Source organism: Myodes glareolus, chromosome 18 (genome assembly GCF_982192425.1).
Source record: "Myodes glareolus chromosome 18, mMyoGla1.1, whole genome shotgun sequence".
In the NCBI taxonomy this organism is placed as follows: domain Eukaryota; kingdom Metazoa; phylum Chordata; class Mammalia; order Rodentia; family Cricetidae; genus Myodes; species Myodes glareolus.
Genome location: NC_142043.1, coordinates 70,921,565 through 70,943,741, shown reverse-complemented (window position 1 = coordinate 70,943,741; position 22,177 = coordinate 70,921,565). Strand labels below are relative to the sequence as shown.

General features: G+C 46.0%; 2 protein-coding genes across 2 annotated transcripts in view; one reads left to right on the top strand and one right to left on the bottom strand.

Moving 5' to 3' along the window:
* LOC148119248 (H-2 class I histocompatibility antigen, Q10 alpha chain-like) overlaps positions 1-22,177 on the bottom strand; it is a gene marked incomplete at its 3' end in the record, with an annotated part of 148,002 nt that overhangs the window by 23,003 nt on the left and 102,822 nt on the right. The gene's annotated exons all lie outside the window — the stretch shown is intronic.
* On the top strand, positions 4,160-5,741 carry LOC148119253 (H-2 class I histocompatibility antigen, D-37 alpha chain-like). Its single transcript, XM_087898650.1, has 3 exons — positions 4,160-4,436; positions 4,662-4,937; positions 5,469-5,741. The coding sequence occupies exons 2-3, from the start codon at positions 4,682-4,684 to the stop codon at positions 5,615-5,617; spliced, it is 405 nt and encodes a 134-aa protein (XP_087754776.1). The 5' UTR covers positions 4,160-4,436; positions 4,662-4,681; the 3' UTR covers positions 5,618-5,741.

Sequence of the window (22,177 nt, the reverse complement as noted above, 5' to 3'; positions counted from 1 at the left end):
TTTTTCTTCCTGTTTTCAATCAACTGCAACAGTACAAAACAGATCAAGTGGGGGTATGAAGGCCTGTCCTCTTGGGACCCAACAACCAGAGACACAGGGCTCATCCAGGATACAGATGTCCTAGACACACAGTCTCCATGATCAGAATCCTTACTCATCTTCCCAGTCACTCTAAAGTGTCACTTTTAGTCATTATGACTCTCATTGTTTTCCTCCTATTTCTGTCCCCAACTCCTCCCTTCTCCAGGAGGCCCATGGTCTCCACCACACAGCTCAGCCCTAGGGGAGGCTGCTGACCCTGCCTGCCCTGACTCCTGACAAAGCAGACTGAACTTTCTCAGCAGCTGCACTGACGGACCCAGTTAACTGTCTCCTCCATGCACAGTTTTTTTTTATTGCTGCTATTTTATTTTTTATTTGTACATTTATTCATTTATTTTTGAGATAAGGTCTCACTAGGTAGCCTTGACTGACCTAAAACTCTATGGAGACTCAACTGGTCTGGAACTTGCTTGCTGCTGTCTCCCAAGGGCTGGCATTAAAGGCATGCACCACCACAGCTATTTCCATACACATTTCCCTACGAGGGTGGACTTGTGTCTTCCAGCATTCTCATGGCTGCATGGACACAAATGTCCTGTCTTCACATCTTATTGTTTGCCAGTGCAGAGTGCAGGCTCGCCAAAAGTAGGCTTTTTGATTCAAACCCCATGTTGTATTCAGGCCACAGGAAAGTCCACTCTGTGGGCATTTTCATCATGACAGCCCACCCCTCTGTTAGACAAAAAGAATCCTTCCTCCCTCCCTCTCTGCATCACTCCCCACCCTCCTCTTCTTTCTCTGTCTCTTTCTTTCTCTATCCATCTATCTCTCCCCCTTCTCTCTCTCTCTCTATCTATCTATCTATCTATCTCTCCCCCCTCTCTCTGACACTCTAATTCCAAGGCCACATACAGTACCTCAGGCAAGTGTCCTTATCATGTCTGAAAAAATATTAATAAAAAGTGTTAGTTTAATCGATGAAAGCACCTCCTCTTCCCACCTCTCCCGTCTCCTGGACAAGACTGCACCTCCTCTCAACAAGCTCTGCACAGCGCTCTCCCCAGTCACCAGCAGTGGTTCCTAATAGATTCCTCTTGGACTCCATCTGCACTGGGAATAACAGTCCTGCTCCACAGCACCAGATTCTTGAATTCCTGATATTTCTTTCATACCGCAGCTTCCTCCTTTGTCAGTGTGTCTTCCTGCCCTGTCCGCTAACTCCTTAGGAGCCTTCTTCCTGTGTGGATCTAATGCCTGCCTGTCTGCTGAGACCTGGGAAGATGTTTTCATCACTGAGCTCATAAGTACTGATCTAACTTGCCTGGAGCAACCAACTCCCCTTCCTGTTGTTCATTTCTCAGGTCTTTTAACATTTAGAGCTGTTCATCCATACAGATCTTAGTCTTCTTATGCTTTTTATGCACACACACACACACACACACACACACACACACACACACATACACACACACGCACACACACACACACAGAGAGAGAGAGAGAGAGAGAAACTACACACACACACACAAACATACACACACACACACACACATACACACACACACACACACACACACACACACACACATCCTTGCTGTCCCCATGGCATGCTGGCTTCCCTTTCTCACCTCTTTGCTTCCTGTGGTCTATGACTCTGTGAGCCTGGCTGTTTCTTTCCTCTGAGCTCCCCAGCAGGGCTCATATCATGGTTTCAACAGCTGCTCAGTTTCATTCTCCCTTTCCCAGGATGGGTTTGGTTGTTGCTCTAATACACCCAGAAGGCTCTGTCACTGTCAGGCACTCCTATAGTCCCCATCAACACAGAGATGTCTGAGGCCAGCCTGGGATCCCCCTTAGAACCCACACCCACACTGGAGTCAGCTCTAATGGCTGGTGTCTTATCCACTGCACAGGTTACTGTGCAAACTCAAGACCTCTAGAGGCCCAGGCTACTGCTTTGAAAAACTAAGGACAGAATTCACAGATCTCCAGGGAGTGAGCATTTCCCTCAGGCAGTGCTGCATGACGGGGGCTGCGGGAGCAGCAGGGTTGGAGCACAGGCAGAACACAGAAAGCCCATGTCCTGGTCGGGGCTGAGGTGACTGACTCCTGACTTCTGGGGCACTGTCTGCTCCTCTCCCTGACTGTCCTCAGAGGTGGGGACGGCCAGCAACCTTCCTCCCACTGCAGCACCTGCTTTACCATCTGCAGAGCTGCTGAGCATGAAGTCATTGCTCACACTAACAGGCCGCCTCTCACACAGGAGCCTCTCTCTGGATTCCAAGGCCCAGAGCCAGCTCAGGGCAGCAGCATGGGCCACAGCATCCAGAGCAGCCATGGGCTCACCTGGGCAACTGGGGCCATTGAGAGCTGGGAGTTGGAAGGGGAAAGCCACCCAGAGGGCAGCCAGAAGGACAAAACCCAGTAATACCACTTTCGGGTATATATCCAAAAGATGTTAAATTGTGCCACAAGAACACGTGCTCAACTATGTTCATAGCAACATTGTTTGTCATAGGCAGAACCTGGAGACAACCTAAATGCCCCTCGACTAAAGAATGGATAAGGAAAATGTGGTACATTTATACAATGGAGTACTACACATCAGAAAAAAATGACATCTTGAAATTTGCAGGCAAATGGATGGAGCGAGAAAACATCATTATGAGTGAGGTAACCCAGGTCCAGAAAGACAATTATCACATGTACTCACTCGTAGGAGGTTTTAAACATAAAGCAAAGTAAACCAGCCTACAAATCACAATCCCAGAGAACCTAGACAACAATGAGGACCCTAAGAGAGACATAAATGGATCTGATCTACATGGGAAGTAGAAAAAGACAAGATCTCCTGAGTAAATTGGGAGCATGGGAACCTTGGGAGAGGGCTGAAAGAGAGGGAAGAGTCAGGAAGGGGAGCAGAGAAAATTGTAGAGCTCAATAAAACTCAATAAGAGAGAGAGAGAGAGAGAGAGAGAGAGAGAGAGAGAGAGAGAGAGACCTAGCTTTATTGAGTGAGGACGAAGTCTCAAGTCTCGGAAGTGACTTTCAGGTTCTGAAAGCATAAAGGTGTGGTTTGGGAAGTATAAACTGCTGGTGATTTCAATCTTGCTCTCTATTGATTCCAGGTTCATCTGGCGAGGATGGTCCGGATCTCACTGCATGCTGCTCCCAGTCTCTGCTTCCCTATTTTGGCACAGCTGTGTCCTGCCATCCTGCCCCCTCCAGAGCTTTTGATTGCTTCAGGCTACAGGGACAACAATGGAGTTCAATCGCATTGAGCCCTGTGTACAGACAGTGGAGCAAGCAGAAGGAGCTGGAGCACTGGGGAGCCACAGAAGCACAGATAGACTATCTAAACCTGCCTTCAGGACCTGTCCCACCTCTACAACCAGAGTCAGGGCGGTGAGTGATTTCCGGGTCGGAGGTTAGGACCCCTTGTGCCCCGCAAATGGTCCCGAATCTCCACTGATCCCAGTGTCCGAGATTCTGCAGGAGGCTGTGGGTATCTGAGTTTTGCTTTAGTTTTGGAGACTGTTCCTGCGGGTGGGGGTATCGGGTTTGCCGGGCTGGGTACGGGGTCAGGTGCCCACACTATCCAGGACACTCACTGCTGCCCCAGAGTGAAGAGGACCTGCATCCGTTTAAAGTCCTAGGTCATGCAGTGACTTTTGACAGCATTTTTGTTTCTTAATTAAAGACGCCAGAACAATGCCCGGCAATGTTTTCCATATACACAACTCCACTTTCAACTCCGGTCGTGTTCCTCCGGAAATAAATGATGAACTCACAGTTCTCATTGAACACCGAGTTTCTAAACCAATCGGTGGCACAGAGGTTACAAGTAAATTAGTTTACAGGAACTTCTACACCCTTCACAGGCTCCTGTACTGAGGAAAATGTCTTCTGCTTCCCCAGTCAAACTGTTGGTGTGCTCCATAGTTCTGGTCCAGACACAGGCTAGTGAGTAAGGGGTGGGGAGACTTTGCGGAAAGGAGGAGGAGGGAGCCCGGTGGGGGCAGTACCCTGTAAAGGCATCTTACTGACCTAGCTCCTGTCTCCCCTGCCTTCACCTGGAACCCTGGTCCCTGGAGGAGGGTCTCACCACGACCCGCCCCCCACCCCAGGCACGCACTCGCTGCGGTATTTCCACACTGCGGTGTCCCGGCCCGGCCTCCGGGAGCCGCGGTTCATCCTTATCGACTTCGTGGACGACACGCAGTTCGTGCACTACAGCGATGCGGAGACTCCGAGGATGGAGCCGCGGGCGCTGTGGATGAAACAGGAGTAGCCAGAGTATTGGAAGAGGGAGACTTGGAAAGCCAGGAAGACAGGGAAGCACTTCAAATTCAATCTCCAGACACTGCGAGGCTACTACAATCAGAGTGAGGACGGTGAGTGACCTCGGCCGCGATCACTGACACGACCCCTCCATCTCCCCTGGGACGGACTTGGGTCATCTTCATCCAAACACCTGCCCAGACCCTCTAACAGGAAGGACCCCGCAGAGTTTGGCTCAGGTTTCAGTTGCACTTTGGATTATGAAAGGCCGGGTTAAGGACAGACTGACAAGGGGCCGGATGGCCACAAAGTGGCGCTTACCACTGTGTTCCCGCCAGAACCTCACACTCTGCAGTGGATGTATGGTTGTGACATGGGTCCAGATGGGCGCCTGGTCCGCGGATACTCTCAGGAGGCCTACGATGGCCGGGATTATATCTCCCTGAACATGGACCTGTGCACCTGGACCACAACTGACGCGGCCTCTCAGATCTCTAAGCGCAAGTCAGAGGACATGAACGAGGCCGACCACCAGAGAGCTTACCTGCTGGGCGGGTGCATAAACTGGCTCCAGAGATACCTGCAGCTGGGGAACGCGACCCTGCTGCGCTCAGGTACCTGGAGATCCATCCTTGCTTTTCTTCTGTAGTTTGGGGGAAAGGCTCTGGGCATCCTCAGAGGAAGAACACTGCCCAGCAGGCACCGAGCTGAGGAATATGGACAGGGAGACTCCAGGCTGCTTTTCCCATTGGGAGACTAATCCTTTAACAGCAGGACAGCCTTGACGATGGCCCTGGACCCACAGGAGCTTTTTCTCTCAGGCCTCCTCTGTGGTCACCCTCGGTGTCTCTGGAGTCTAACTCCAGCTTTCCTGAGTCTCCTGGCCCTCACTCAGCTCAGGACCAGAATCCCTTCCCCTCTATCTGTCTGCAGAGCCCTGAAGCCTCCTACAGCAAACTGTCAGTCACATCTTAGAGCATCCCTAGAGCACAAGACCCCGGGGCCTGTGCTTTAGCTGGGGTCTACTAATATCAGGACACCCTAATCCCACCCAGTTCCCTGTCCATTCCCAGAATGGTCACATGAACACTGCTGAGTCCCCAGAAGAAAGTAAGATGTCTCATCTTCACAACTCTTTCCCTCAGAACCCACAAAGGCACATTTGACCCATCATCCTGGACCTAAAGGTGATGTCACCCTGAGGTGCTGGGCCCTGGGCTTCTACCCTGCTGACATCACCCTGACCTGGCAGAGGGAGGAGGAAGAACAGACTCAGGAAATGGAACTGGTATAGACCAGGCCTTCTGGGGATGAAACCTTCCAGAAGTGGGCATCTCTGGTGGTGCCTTCGGGGGAGGAGCACAAATATACATGCCATGTGTACCATGAGGGGCTGTCTGAGCCCCTCACCCTGAGATGGGGTAAGAGGGAGTGGGTGCAGAGCTGGGGTCAGGGAAAGCTGGAGCCTTCTGCAGACACTCAGCAGGGTCAGGGCTGAGAGCTGGGGTCATGACCCTCACCTTCCCTTCCTATTTTTCCCTTCCCAGAGCCTTCGCAACCCACGGTCCCCATCATGGCAGTCATTGCTGGTCTGGTTCTCCTTGGATGATGGAGGAGGGTTATCTGTCTATTGTGTTATTTTCATTGGTCAATAAAGAGACTGCCTTGGGCCCTTGATAGGACAGAAAATTAGGTAGGCGGAGTAAACAGAACAAAATGCTGGGAAGAGGGCTATGAGCCAGACGCCATGGAGCCAGCCACCAGGTCAGACATGCTGAATCTTTCCCGGTAAGCCACTCCTCGTGGTGTGATACAGATTAATAGAAATGGGTTAATATCAAGATGTGAGAGTTAGTCAGTAACTAACTCTCTAGAGATAATGGGCCAGGCAGTGCTTAAATGAATACAATTTGTGTGTTATTATTTCTGGGGCTAAGCTAGCTGTGCGGGAGCCGGGCAGGATGAAAAGCAGGCCTGCCCGCAGTCCCTCACTACAGATGGCGCCCACGTGGATAACTGAATTCACAGAAAGCCTGAGAAAGCTTGGGAAAGAATAGAGTAAAGCATGTTTTCTTGGTATGGTAGCAGCAATTTCTCAGGTCTACTCTGCTTGCTAGAGGCAAGCAAGCGCTCTCGTCTAAGAGAGGCTTCCTGACTCAGCTTTAGCTGCAAAACCCTGTAGCTCATTGAGAGGTCCTGCTGTGAAACACTTAAATGGTATTGATGAAAAGCTGAACGCATGCTTTTCGGTTTTCAGTCGTAGCAGGAAAAATGCTGTGCTGTTTTAAAATGCCGGTTTTCTGGGCCGTCCTGCCAGGGCAAACTCTGACTCTTTCAGACAGGCAGTCCGACTGAGTGTGGTCTGTGAGCAGAATGCTCCAGCTTGTTTGCTGGCAGGGACCTTGAAACGCCATAGAGTTGTGGCAGTAAAAGGCTCCAATGGTACCTCTAATATGAGTCTGGAAAGCTAAAAAATGGACTGGGTCTAACCGTCAAAGCCACGGTTTTAGACTCATGTGGTCATAAAAAAGAGAGAGAGATACAGTAAAGAGAGGTTCAAAGACAAAGAAAACCTCTAAATGGTTTACTATGTGTTAAAAATATATGCAGGCTAAAGGTTAAAGTTCTTAGGGTAAAAGAGGAAGAAAGAAAGTAGTTGGATGTGGTGGTACACACCTTTAATCCCAACACTTGGGAAGCAGAGGTAGATTGACCTCTGTGACCTCAAGGTGTGGTAGTACACACCTTTAATCCCAATGCCTGGGAGGCAGAGACAGAAGGATCTCTGAGTTCAAGGTGTGGTAGCACATGCCTTTAATCCCAGCACTGGGGAGCAGAGACAGACAGATCTCTGTGAGTTCAAGGACAGCCTGGTCTACAGAGTTATTCCAGGACAAAGATATACAGAGAACCTATGTCAAAAAGTAAAAGTAAAAATAAAAAAAAAATAGAGGTTAAAAATAAAGCTACATAAAGATGGAAAATACACAGAAAATCTTGATACTGTATGCTATTATGCTCTCTTTAAATTGTTTGAATGCTGAGGAAGGAGCAACAGCTGATAAAAGACTTTTGTTTATAAATGCTGCTAAACTAATCCAAGATAGATATTTTGAAAATACCTTGACTTCAGAATTTGTATCTAAGAATATGATACTTTGGAAAGGAGGTTCTTCTTTTGTTTTCACAGAGGATGAGACCCTGTGGATTGCTTCTATCCCAATATGGTATGATAGACCACGCCCTCCTGAAAGGTTTCTGTGAACACCCTCAAAAAATTTCTTCACTCAACTGCCGACTGAGATGAACCTGGCAGACAGGTTATACCATGAAAGACCTGATTAACTGCGCCCCTATACAGCAGGAAGAAGTTTGGAGAAAAATAACTACGTCCATATTCCCAAATATTGTTTATAAATGTTCTTTTACATTTAAAGGGGGATATGATATAGATATGAATAATTTCATTGGTATGGATTTTAAGGTCAATTTTGTTATATGTATATATATTTCTGATCTTGACTGATGTATTGTGATTGTGTAGTTCATTTTAAAAATGTAATGTATAATTAGAAAATATAGGTTGTTAATGGATAATATCGATAATAGTCAAGCTTGTAGTAATGTTAGTCTGATTTTCTAGAAGTACACAGATATATTTCAGATAGACATTCATATCTTTCAAAGACTACAGAGCATGGCATTTAATGTTTTAATAACTTAGGACTTTTCATGACAATGAGACACGTCTGCTCCTGGCAGCACCAATCTACTTCAAGAGGAAGAAGGGCATCGAAGAGGCTCCTTATGGAGTTGGTTAGCCATTTGGGCAAGAAACTGTTCTTGCCTGGACTGTTGTATAAACTGGACACAGAGAACCCACAGAGAGAGAGGACTGCTGAACTTGCCTAAAGGTGAGATGATATTTGGGGTTCCTGATTCATGAAAGAGTCTGCGAGACATTCTGCAGGACACAGCAGATAGTGACTGAATTGCCTTTGAAATTTCCTGCTTCATGAAAATGTCTCTGGATATTATGGGCCTGAAGGCTGAAGATGGGTGCCCCAACGATACAGAGGAATCTGTAGATTCCTCTACAGATTTCTAGAGTTTGGAAGTTGCTCACTTCATGCTTACTTAGGTAATATATCCTTCTGGAGCCTTTGATGGAGTTAAAGAATGGATAGTAGTAGTTATAGTTTTCCATTATTATGATATAGTTATAAATATTGTGACTGTAATTCTTGCTTGATAACTGTTTTGTTATGTGTAATTTTACTATGTTAAAATGAAAGCCTTTCTTTTTTGTTTAAACAGAAAAAGGGGAAATGATGGAGGAGGGTTATCTGTCTATTGTGTTATTTTCATTGGTCAATAAAGAGACTGCCTTGGGCCCTTGATAGGACAGAAAATTAGGTAGGCGGAGTAAACAGAACAAAATGCTGGGAAGAGGGCTATGAGCCAGACGCCATGGAGCCAGCCACCAGGTCAGACATGCTGAATCTTTCCCGGTAAGCCACTCCTCGTGGTGTGATACAGATTAATAGAAATGGGTTAATATCAAGATATGAGAGTTAGTCAGTAACTAACTCTCTAGAGATAATGGGCCAGGCAGTGCTTAAATGAATACAATTTGTGTGTTATTATTTCTGGGGCTAAGCTAGCTGTGCGGGAGCCGGGCAGGATGAAAAGCAGGCCTGCCCGCAGTCCCTCACTACACTTGGAGCTGTGACCATCATTGGAGCTGTGGTGGCTGTTGTGAGGAAGAGGAGGAGAAACACAGGTAGGAAAGGGCAGGGTCTGAGTTCTCTCTCCGCCCCTTTCAGAAGTGTGCTCTGCCTCATTAATGGGAAACAAGTTTACACCCCTTGTTGCCCTAGTCTCTAGCCTAGATCTGCTGTCAGTTCTGAAAACATTCTTGGATTGCAGTCCTTTCTGGTTTCTCACAGTTTTTCTTTTCACAGGTGGAAAAGGAGGGGACTGTTCTCATGTTTTAGGTAAGTTTGGGGAGCAGGATTGTCCCTGAGACCCTTGGGATGGAGTTGAGCTTGTGGGGAACCCAGCCAGCCCCTAATTCCTCCTCCACTCACATCCTCTCAGTATCCTGAATGAGCCTTGTCCTTTCTTCTTCTGTGTACAGGGGCCGTTCCCAGAGCTCTGTCTTATCTCTGAAGGCTTGAAAAGGTGACACCATGTGGGGGCCTGGGGTTCGGATGAGGCAAGGAGGAGAGGACTGGGTCCCAGGGATTCTCAGGATTCAGACATTTGAATGAGTCACAGCAGGCCTTTGAGATGTCTTTATATTGACTGTTCATGAATCTTTTTCCCTAGCTTCATACTGCTGCCTCATGAGGACATGTTCTGACTTAAGAAACAACAAATGTCTGAAGCTGTCTGCTTTCCCCTGTGGAAACAACGTGAAGAACTGAGGAGCTCACCTCACCCCTGCACACCTGGATCCGGTCTCTCACTGCACTTTGCTCTCTTCCCAGCCAACTTCCTTGTCCAGCCAGGCAGGAGGGCACATCCCCATCAGGTCACTCCATGCTGCCCTGAGCTGCAACCCCTCACCTCCACACTGAAAATAAGAATATGAATGTGAACTCGGTTGTTCATGATCTTGATCTGAAAGACTGGCAGATCAAATTGCAGGAGAGAATTCTGAAAGTGTGAAGTGAAAAACCTTGATAAATCCAGACCCCTCTAGCAGAAAAAATAGAGCCAAAAATCTAAGCAGGGAGAGAAGCATCAAAAGTCTAGATTAACCAGTTCAATGACTCTGTTTCAGGAACTAGCTGAAGGTAAAGTTAGATTATAATCTTGAGAAACAGGGAATTACCCCCCTGTGATTACCACTGGTATTTTTGGAATTTTTCGATGATCACTGGTATTTTTGGAATTTTTCGATGATCACTGCTATTTTTGGAATTTTCCAATAACGCCCTCCCTACCCCGCTTTGGATTGCTGGGTTGTGGTTTTTTCCCTTAAATACCCCTTCTCCCAGCTACTCGAGGTCAAACTCTCTACCCCTGCGTGGGAAATGAGTTTCGGCCCCATTGCACTGGCTCCTGTCCTGTCAATAATCCTCATGTGATTGTAGCAAGGACGGTCTCTCGTGAGTTCCTAGGTGGTCATGTTATCCTGAGACTAGAGTGAGAGTCTCCCCACTCTGGAGGTCTTTCATTTGGGGGCTCGTCCTGGGATTGGCGACCACCCTCGTCTCCGAAGACCCACTTGTAGGTGATACATTGTCTGTTTCCTGATTCCCAGAATACTCCTGTTCTCTTTGCTCCACCTCTACTTCCTATCTGGTTGACCCGCCTATACTTCCTGCCTGGCCAATCAGCGTTTACTTAAAACATGATTGACAGAATATAGACAATTCTCCCATACCACTTCCCCCTCTTTTTTTTTTTAAAAAAAAAAAAAGGAAAATACCCAAAGTCCATTTTCTTGGGAATGTGGGTGTAATTTTCCAGGCTACTTTCAGCCAGTCAGGGGCACTGATAATCTTATGGGGACCTAAAGAAAACTTAAAGTTATGATCAAGTCCTGACTGGAGTATCCTGTGAGGCTTGATTATTTCAGGCAGCATCTTGAATCTGTTCTGGATTTAGAACTCAGACATCTGGGCCAGCTGTTCCTACCAGAGATTTCTCAGATGCTCTTCCTTGCTCAAACCTGATTTTTCTTAACTCAGAATGAATCCACAGCCTCTTATTTCCTGTGGAAACAAAAGCAAATCCTCTTCTCCAAAGTAACATACCTTTTGATTTCAGTTCTGAAGTCAAGGTATTTTCAAAATACCTATCTGGGATTAATTCAGAAGTATTTATAAGCAAATATCTTTTAGCAGCTGTTGCTCCTTCCTCAACATTCAAACAATTCAAAGAGAGCATAATAGCATACAGTATCAAAATTCTCTGTATATTTTCCATCTTTATGTGGCTTTACTTTAACCTCTATTTCTTTTATTTTTACTTTTACTTTTAGAGACAGGTTCTCTGTATATCTTTGTCCTGGAATAAGTGTGTAGATGAGGTTGTCCTTGAACTCACAGAGATCTGCCAGTCTCTGCCTCCCAAGTGCTGGGATTAAAGGAATGTGCTATCGTACCTTGAACTCAGAGATCTGTCTGCCTCTGCCTCCCAGGCATTGGGTTTAAAGGTGTGTACCACCACACCCAACTATTCTCTTTCTTTTTTTTAAAAAAAGACTTTAACCTTTAGCCTGCATGTATTTTTAACACATAATAAACCATTTAGAGGTTTTCTTCATCTTTGAATCTCTCTTTACTGAATCTCTCTCTCTTTTTCTGACCACATGAGGCTTTAATTTACTAAGCAGTATGGAGAGAATTAAAGCCGTGGCTTTGACGGCTGGATCCAGCCCATTTCTTAGCTTTCTGAGATTTCAGCCTCATGGCTGAGGTACCAACTGTAGTCACGTTTATCACCACAACTCTGTGGTGTTTCAAGGTCTCTGCCAGCAAGCAAGCTGCAGCATTCTGCTCACAGACCACATTCAAATGTTTCATAGTTGGGCCGACTGCCTGAAAGAGTCAGAATTGCCCTGGCAGGTCGACCCAGAAACTCGGCATTTTAAAAACGGCGTAGCTTTTTTCCTGCTATGGCTGAAAACGGAAAAGCATGCGTTCAGCTTTTCATCAACACTGTTTAAGTGTTTCATGGCAGAATCTCTTTAAAGAGCTACAAGGTTTTGCAGCTAAAGCTGAGTCAGGAAGCCTCTCTTAAATGAGAGCACTTGCTTGACTCTAGCAAGCAGAGCAGACCCAAGAAATTGCTGCTACCAAGAAACCATGCACGATGCTGTCATTTTGTTCTAGAATTACTTCCCAAGCTGTCTCAAGCTTTATGTGGATGCAGTCATCCACGTTGGGTGCCATTCTGTAACATGAAGACCAGGCTGCTTATTGGGGTTTCTGTCCCGCCAGGTCCCCCAGCCGTTTGGTCCCAGAGAAAATCACACAGAGGTCTCCATAAGATTATAAACTGATTGGCCCATTAGCTCGAGCTACTTATTAGCTCTTGTAACATATATTAGTCCATTATTCTTTCTATGTTAGCCACATGGCTCAGTTCCTTTTCTCAGCCCTGAAGGTTACATGTTGATTCTTCCATGATCTGGGAAGAAATGGGGGAGGAGCTTCCTGCTTCCCTGAATACTCCTGTTCTCTTTGCTCCACCTCTACTTCCTATCCAGTTGACCGGCCTATACTTCCCACCTCGCCAAACAGCGTTTTTTAAAAACATGATTGACAGAATACAGACAATTCTTCGGCACCAACACCCGCAAAGTAGCTTGAAGCTGTGTCTTTGTTTTGATTGGCGCCATTGTCCTGTATGTCTGTGTAATGTGTGTTGTGCTTTTGTCCTGGATTAGACTGATGCTGACATACTCAAATCATGACATCTTTTGACTTTGATATTGAAATCACTTACAAGACTTCAGATATAGGGCCATAAGCATAGTGGTATATTTCATAAAAAAAAAGAGTCAGCCTCAGCCCCAAGCATGTGGCTGCAGGGCAGCATTCTTGTATGGATGGTTGGGCTATTCAGCCTTGCTGCTACAAGGTATCAAGGCTGCCAGACACATTTGTAGAAGGCAGATGTACCCCAATAGGATTTCAAACACTAAACAAAACTCTGAGGGTAATTGCTATGGGCTAAAGAGGTTAACAATCTTTTTCCCCAGTGCGGCATACCACCCTGGCCCCCTGTGCTGCCCTGGGAGCTGCACGTCTCAAACCTCTCATCAAAGCTGACCAAGGCTTGGGTCTGCGGGTGAAGAACTCTTTCAGATCCTATGGGTTATAAGTATTATAAGTATCTGTCATCATTTATAGGGGCTGGTTAATGTTATTGTTGATTAATGTTTAAAGAAAAAAGACCCATTGCTAGTCTCAAATGTCCATTGCTAGTCTCAAATGTTTCAAACTGGTACAGGATTTTATGTGCTGTTCTTGTTTAAAATGTAGCTATACATCCCCACTGAGAAAAACCACAAAAAAAGACTTTGGTAAGAGTTTTTATGTTGTCTAAAAAGCAAGAGAAATTTTTGTTGTGTTGTCTAAAAAGCAAGAGAGATTTTGGTTAAAAAAATGTGTAAACAGGAATGGGCCTTATCTAATTCCCTATGTGTGTTTTCAAGGTCAAACTTAAAGCCGGTAGGGAGCCGCTGACAGTCTATTGCCGCAGGGTTCTCATGGTAGGTCTCAGGGGCTACTTGAACCGCCATCTGTGTTTCTTGAATGTTTAAAGGAGGCTTACAGGCGGTATACTCCCTTTGACCCAACCTCTGAGAGTCAGTGGTAGCTATGGCCTTCATAGGACAGTCAGCATCAGATATTAAGAAAAGTTACAATGGTTAGAAGGGTTGCAGGATTATACCTTGCAGGATTTGGTTAAGGAGGTAGAGAAAGTGTTTCATAAGCGAGAGACTTAGGAAGAGAAATGAGAGAGAGAGAGAGAGAGAGAGAGAGAGAGGTGGGAGGCAGAAGAAAAAGAAGACCGACGGGATCATAGACAAGAGAGAAATTTGATAGAATTTTGGCCGCAGTGGTATGAGAGAAAGGGAAGACAGGACCTAGACAGATAGGGAACCTGGGCAACAGAAGACCAAAGATGAGTGAAGATGGACAGAGATGCCCCTTGGACAAAGAACGATGTGCTTATTGCAAAGAAAAAGGACATTGGGCAAGAGAATGCCCAAAGAAGAAAGGAAGGGCCTCTAAGATACTGGCTCTAGAAGAACATGATTAGAGGGATGGGGCTCAGACCCCCTCCCCCATGCATAGGGTAACCTTGACTGAGGAGGGGACCCCTATGGATTTTCTAGTGGACATAGGGGCTGAGCACTCTGTGCTGAAACAACCACTGGGGAAGCTAAAGAATAAAAAGACTATAGTAATTGGAGCTACTGGATAGAAACAATATCCGTGGATCACCTTACGAATTGTAGATTTGGGGAGAGGACAAGTAACTCATTCCTTCCTGGTGATCCCTGAGTGTCCCAGGCCTTTATTAGGAAGAGACTTGTTAACAAAGTTGAAGGCCCAGATCAGGTTTACTCAAACCGGGCCTGAGGGGGTCAAAACCTATTGTTGACTGAACTGGTGACCTTCGCTCCCCGTGCTGTCCTCAATCCCGCTACCCTACTACCTGAGACTGATGACACCTCACCTATCCATCACTGCACTGACATTTTGGCAGAAGAAGCTGGTACCCAAAATGATCTGAAGGATCATCCTTGGCCTGGGAGTCCGAGCTGGTATACGGATGGACGGCAGCAGTTTTGTGTTTGAAGGTAAACGGAAGGCAGGGGCAGCAGTGGTGGACAGGAAGCAAGTGATCTGGACCAGTAGCCTCCCTGAAGGACGTCGGCCCAGAAAGCCGAACTCGTGGCTTTGATACAAGCTCTACCGAGGGCAGAGAGGAAGTCTATCAACATCCACTGAGAGCAGGTATGCTTTTGCCGCTGCCCATATACATGGAGCAATATAACTGTTAACATCTGCAGGAAAAGACATAAAAAAGAAAAAAGAAAATTTGAGCCTCCATGAGGCCATACATTTGCCAAAGAAGGTAGCCATCATACATTGTCCAAGACACCAAAAAGCTCAAGATGCTGTGGCTAAAGGAAATCAGATGGCCAACCTAACTGCGAAACAGATGGCCCAAGGAGCAATGATCCTGGCAGTCAAAAGAGCCTTAAGATTATAATGATATCAGTGAAACCAACTTTGGGTACACCCCCGAGGACTATCAAATTATGGGCAAATTAGGACTGGTAAAGAACCCCATATGGGGCAGTAGAAACAGAGGAGGAAAGCTAGTCCTCCCTCAAAAAGAAGGCACAAGTGTGTTACCAACTTACATGGTCTGACTCACATGGGGGCCAAGAAACTAAAAGATGTGGTTAGGTTGTCTAACTAATATGTTATGGGACTCTCTGACTTGACAGAAAAAGCAATCAAAAGCTGCAAGGCCTGTGCTATGATTAGCACAGGACACTCCATATATGCTCCTGGGAAGAGGCTCAGGGGTGACGAGCCTGGGGCCTACTGGGAGGTAGATTTTACAGAAATTAAGCCAATCAGATATGGTAAAAAGTATTTATTAGTTTTTATAGATACTTTTTCAGGCTGGGTAGAAGCTTTTCCTACCAGGGCTGAGACAGCCAATGTGGTGAATAAGAAGATCATAAAAGAAATCTTCCCAAGGTTTGGGATACCCAATGTAATCAGGTCTGATAATGGACCTGCCTTTGTTGCCCAGGTAAGTCAGGGACTGGCCACCCAACTGGGGATCAATTGGAAATTACGTTGTGCTTACCGACCCCTGAGCTCAGGTCAGGTAGAAAGGATGAATAGAATCCTAAAAGAGACCCTGACAAAATTGGCCCTAGAGACCTGCAGGAATGACTGGACAGCCCTCCTTCCCTTTGCCCTGTTCCAGGTTTGGAACACCCCAGGGCGATTTAAACTCACCCCTTATGAGATCCTATGTGGGGGACTGCCACCGCTCACTGAGTTGGGTGGAGTGTATAATCCTGATGCTATTCTTTCTAGACCTTTATTTACTCACCTAAAGGCCCTTGAAGTGGTGAGACCCCAGATCTGGGAACAACTGAAAGAAGTATGCATCTCTGCCTGGATCCACGCCTCCCATGTGAAGCGAGCTCCTGAACGACCCAAATTGCAGTATCTGGGGCTTTTTAACAACACCACCAGTCAGGAGGCTTGTGTTTGGGGGACTAATCATAGGCTGACTCTTACTGAGGTTATGTAATGAGATTTTAAGAGCCCTAAGACTCCTGACACCAGGTTCTTGGTTCCCGGTTTAGATAAATGGTGGGCTTGTAGTACAGGCCTGATATCTTATGTGTCGACATCGGTTTTTAATGACACTAAAGACTACTGTGTGCTTGTACAACTGGTACCTAGGGTCTTTTATCATCCAGCTAACATGCTCAAAGATGAGTTTGACAAGCACCCAACTCACTTTAGACAAGAACCTATTTCTTTGATACTAGCAGTCATCCTGGGCCTCGGGGTATCTGCCGGTGTTGGGACAGGTACCACTGCCCTAATACAGGCCCCTCAGTACTTTATTGAATTAAAACTAATTACCTTCATTAGAGAAAGATTAAATGTTGTTCAGATTTTGATGTTATGCCACCAATATAGTGCTTTACAAGGTCAAAAAGATACTGAAATCTAGTTCTTTAATTAGAACTAGGCACTATAAGAAGTGGGGAAAAGAAAGACCTGGATAAATCCAGACCCCTCTAGCAGAAAAAATAGAGCCAAAAATCTAAGCAGGGAGAGAACCATCAAAAATCTAGATTAACCAGTTCAGTGACTTTGTTTCAGGAACTAGCTGAAGATAAAGTTAGATTATAATCTTGAGAAACAGGGAGTTACCCCCCCCCCTGTGATTTCACTGATATTTTCAGAATTTTTCGATGATCACTGGTATTTTTGGAATTTTCCAATGACGCCCTCCCTACCCCCCTTTGGATTACTGGGTTGTGTTTTTTTCCCTTAAATACCCCTTCTCCCAGCTACTCGGGGTCGAACTCTCTACCCCTGCGTGGGAAATGAGCTTCGGCCCCAGTGCACTGGCTCCTATCCTGTCAATAAACCTCGTGTGATTGCTGCAAGGAGGGTCTCTCGTGAGTTCCTGGGGGGTCGTGCTATCCAGAGACTTGAGTGGAAGTCTCCGTGCTCCGGAGGTCTTTCAGATGGAGAAAATAAATGGCAGCATGGAGAACCTTCCAGGATCTGTGTTTGCTGTGCTGAGTGTCAGGGTGGGGGACAGGAGGAGTCTGTGGGAGCTGAGTGAGGGTGGGGCTGTGCCAGGTGGAGCTCAGTCATGTGGTGTGCTCACTCCTCAGCTATGTCCTCCTTGGCTGTCTGTCCTAGTCACTTAATATAACCACATGGTGACAAAGTCTGGTCACAGAGACACTGGGATGGGCATAGCCCTGTCCTGTGTCCAGGATTATGAGCAACTAGGGCTGCTCTGACAGGTTACCCTGAACTCAGTGCGGCTGTAGTTCTTTCCCCCTTTCTTCTGTGTTTATTTCTTGTCTTTTTAGTTATCATGGAGGACCAGGCCCATTCTTGTTCCTGTGAGTGGTGCCTGTCTCATTATCCTGTGGGGTTCCTGAATGACAGCAGTAAGAGGTGTTTCCATCCCTGTCCCCTCAAGGCCCAACTAGGCCCCCATACTCAGGAGACTGTGGGACTGCATTCTGCTCTGCTCCACTTTACAACACCACACACACACACACACACACACACACACACACACACACTCAGAAAACATGCCTGGCAGGTTCACGTTAGAATCAATCTCAAGCTTCTGGCCCTGAGGACAAAAAGTTATGTGGTGATTTTGTATTGAATTCTTCCTCTCACACCAACACTTGCTGAAGACTTTCCAGCATTGACCCCATCTCCAGTAGAAGGTCATGGTAGATGTAGAAGGTTCAACTGCAGTCATGAGCTGAGAGGTGCAAGGTTCAAAATCTGTGAGTAAAATTACTTCCACATGCTAACTCCACCCTCCACCCTTTTAACAGAGTTGAATATTCGAACTTTGATCTTCAGGAAGACACTTCAGGACTTCGCTTTTGCATAAATTTTAAGTGTAAAATACAGATTTATCTTTTGCCCATGAAAATGGAGATGGAAGCTGCAGGCACCTCTCATTTTAATTGGCCTGTGGGGTCACTGGTGTTTGCATTGACGTCTCTGACAGTTAAGCTATTGGTGAAGTAAGTGGTCAGCAGACACACTGGGAAACCAGAGTCTTGGTTATGAGGAGTCCCAGCAGTTGCTTCTCAGCATCAGTCCCTAAGGCACTTAGTGACAAGAGCGTCTTCAGCCTTGCTGTGAATTCTGCTCTGTCCTCAGTAAACCTGAGACCATGTTCCCAAGCTGTCGTAAGGCACTGTGCTTTTGGGGACTGTGAATTTTCTAGCTGAATTGTACATGCTATGACATGACTTTTACATGAATGATACTTTGTTTAAACATCAGTATTTTACTCCAATTGCGTTACAGAAGGTCCATGGTCACTAAATGAACTTTGATGTTAAAAATCAAATTAGCATTAGTTGCATATTTTATTTTAAAAATGAAAATAGCCTTATAAAGGCAAAAAGAAAGAATGAGCAAAGGAAAAACTTCTTTTTCAAATAATTTAAAAACAACGTATTCAAATCGAGTGTGCTGCTGGTCTAGTGAGAACTCCATGAGCTCTCTTTTTAAAAACATAGATATAATTGTTGTATTTAATGTTATTTTCTTGAAACCCATATCATCAAATTCCTTAATGCTGCACCAAACGTTGTCAGTTCAAGCTTAGCAATTGTGTGTCAACAGCAGCTGACGACTGTAGAAGGGGGCTGCTAGTTTGTTCTCAGCCCCTTACCCCCGAAATAACCACATAGAAACTGTATTAATTAAATCACTGCTTGGCCTATTAGCTCTAGCTTCCTTTTGGCTAATTCTTACATCTTAATTTCACCCATTTTAATTAATCTGTATATCAACAAGTGGCTGTGGTTTACCGGGTAAAGTTCCCAGATTCTGTCTCTGGCAACTCCATGGCTTCTCTCTGACTCCACCCTTCTTTCTCCCAGCATTCAGTTTACTTTTCCCTGCCTCACTAAATTCTGCCTTGCTATAGGTCAAAGTAGTTTCCTTAGTCATTAATGGTAATCACTGCACACAGAGGGGAATCGCACATCAGACGACAGAATTGAAGAGGGTATAAAGCCTACCTACAACTTGTCTAATTTATGTCGTTATCATGGAGAGCTGAGCCTTTGTTTTCCAGATTTCAGAGTAGCATGCCAGGATGGACACAGAACACTACTAGAATTATTCTGTAATCTTGCGTGCTGAGTGAAAGCATGAAAGATAGCACAGTGTTTCTCTGTCATAAAATGATCCAGTTTGTAATGCTAGGTTGAGAGATACTGGTCTGGTATATTCCACTTGATAAAACTACTCTGCAGCAAACAATTGTCTTATATCAGGAATGTGTTGAAGAACACAACTTTCTCATTATCTTTGTGTTTTATTTGGGTTACTAATATTTTCAGGTATTGTGGGAGAATTCTGACTTCCTAGATGGCTCATAAATAAGTTAAGATAGGATCTAGGTTTGTATCTTGAAAAAACTCTTAAATCCATACAAGTGTTTGCCCTGCAGGTTGATCACCAAGGTCCAATTTTAAAACATCAAGGGCCAGCAATCAAAATTCCTTATTTGTCTACACTGACAAACATCCAATCAGGACTTAAGCAGTTCATTATAAGGCAGCCCCCCACCCCGCCTAAAACCCACTCCTGCTGCTGTCTTTGTTCCACTCAGAGGTAGCAAACCCCCTCTACCTTGTCCTTCTTGGGCAATTTTGTGCTGAGAATTTCCTGTCTGGGTGTTTTCTGTGCCAACTCTGAGGCCACTTCAAGTCCATCAGCAGGGGGGCTGCCCACGGGAGACAAAAAAGCCTACAAATCCTGTAGTTCATTTAATCACAACACACATTTATGAGGAAGTTGTAGTAAAACGTTGTTGTTTAAACAAAGTATCATTCATGTTAAGTCATGTTATAGCATGTACAATTCAGTTAGAAAATTCACGGTCCCCAACAGCACAGTGTCTTGTGACAGCTTGGAACATGATCTTGGGTTTACTGAGGACAGAGCAGAATTCACAGTGGGGTGGATGATGCTCTTGTCACTGAGTGACTTAGGAACTGAGGCTAAGAACGAACCACTTGGGACTCCTCATAACCAAGACTCTGGTTTCCCAGTATGTCTGCTGATCACCTACATCACCAATAGCTTCACTAGAAGAGACCTCAATGCAAACACCAGTGTCCCTACAGGCCAATTAAAATAGGTGCCCGCAGCTTCTATCTCCATTTTCATGGGCAAAAGATGAATCTGTATTTTTGGGTTAAATTTGGGGCAAAATTCAATCACTGAAGTATTTTTCCCCAAGAGAAAAGTTGTAGAGTTAAAACTCTCTTAAAGAAATGAGGGAGGTTGGGCTGGAGAGATGGCTCAGAGGTTAAGAGCATTGCCTGCTCTTCCAAGGGTCCTGAGTTCAATTCCCAGCAACCACATGGTGGCTCACAACCATCTGAACTGATATCTGATGCCCTCTTCTGGACTGCAAACAGACACACAGACAAAATATTGTATACATAATAAATAAATAAATATTTAAAAAAAAAAATGAGGGAGGTGGTGATGTGTGGAGGGATTTTTACTTAGGGAATTTGAGCCCCTGCAGCACTTAGCTCACAAAGCGGCTTCTCCTTCCACTGGAGAGCCCGGCTGTGCAGACTGGGTGTCCAGGCTGGAAGGCCCCTATCAAGTGGCAGTGTGAGAGGAAGACCTCAGCACAGAGTCACTGCACCTCTGGGCCCAGCCAGATGCTTGCCCTCAGGACCACAGCTGTTACAGGAAGGGGAAGACAGGAACCCGCACTGTGTGTGTTCTGGTTGAGGGTGCGTGACCTGTTGTAACTGTGGTGACCACTGACCCTGAGGACCTCCAGCTGTGATGTGCCCTGGTGAGCCTGGAGTGTGGCTGGCATGGGGGTGAGGCTGGCACAGACACAGGAGAGAGTGACTGTGGGGCCATTGCGGGAGAGTGTGGCTGCTTCTCCCCTGCAGCCCTGAGATGGCTCCTTCCCTGAGCCCTGCTGCAGTGGTCCGGGCTGAACAGGCTGACAGAGCTCTCTATGAAGTCTCCCTCCTTGGTCCACTGGGAACCTTGGTCCTTAGATTCCCAAAACTGATGTGTTCAGATATTTAAATGTTCCTCTGTTAATTTGACAAATTCTCTCCTTGAATGCACTTTTTGTTTTGTTTCCCATGTCCTAAGACCCTGACCAGCCAGCTACCCAGCCCTGGAGCAGCACCCCCACACCCCATTCCTGAAGGGAGACACTGACAGTCGCTCTGCTTGCCTTCTCCACCCTGCAGCCTCGCAGCTACAGGCGGCCTCATTCCAGTGACTGTCCTCTGAGTGGTTGGCATGCTAGTCCCCAGTCCACTGGAGACCTGTCATTGTGTGTGTGTGTGTGTGTGTGTGTGTGTGTGTGTGTGTGTGTGTGTATGTGTGGTATGTGTGTATGTGTATGTAGTGTGTGTGTATTTGTACGTGTGTGTTTGTGTATGTGTGTGTAGTGTGTGTGTGTGTGTGTGTGTGTACATGCATGTGTAGTCAGTTCCACACTCTTCCAGTGTACCCAGGCAGTGTGCAACGTTTTGCATAAAGAGGGCCCAAAATTAACAGTCTCTTCTTACATGCAGGATGAATGGTCACTTTTAATACAAAGAAGGGGCTCTTCTCCTGGTGTTTTAAGACACTGTATGCACTTCAGGAGGCCTGTGTAGGGCTCACTACCCACAGGGCTCTTAATATTATGGGTCTCTTTATCCTTTTCAGGGCATCCACTCAGGATGAGGTGGAACAGTGGCTCTCCTCCCTGTCCTGATGTCCTGGAGACCCTGCAAGGTTCACAGTCCCCAGGTGTGGACTCAGACTGTCACTGAGACCCTGAGACCCTGGGGCAGACAGTTATCTATTATGTTACCTCATGTTGGGGTGAGTATGGACACCTCACAGTTTATACAATTAAAACATCAAAGATTCCGTGACTCCCGATTGAAAGATGCTTTTTCCCTTCTATAAGATATCTCAATTGTGAAGTTTTGTTTGTTTTGTTGTTTAATACTGGGTCTCCTTACCCAGCCAAGCTGTTCTGAAAGTCACAGAGATCCTCCCACCAGTCTCCC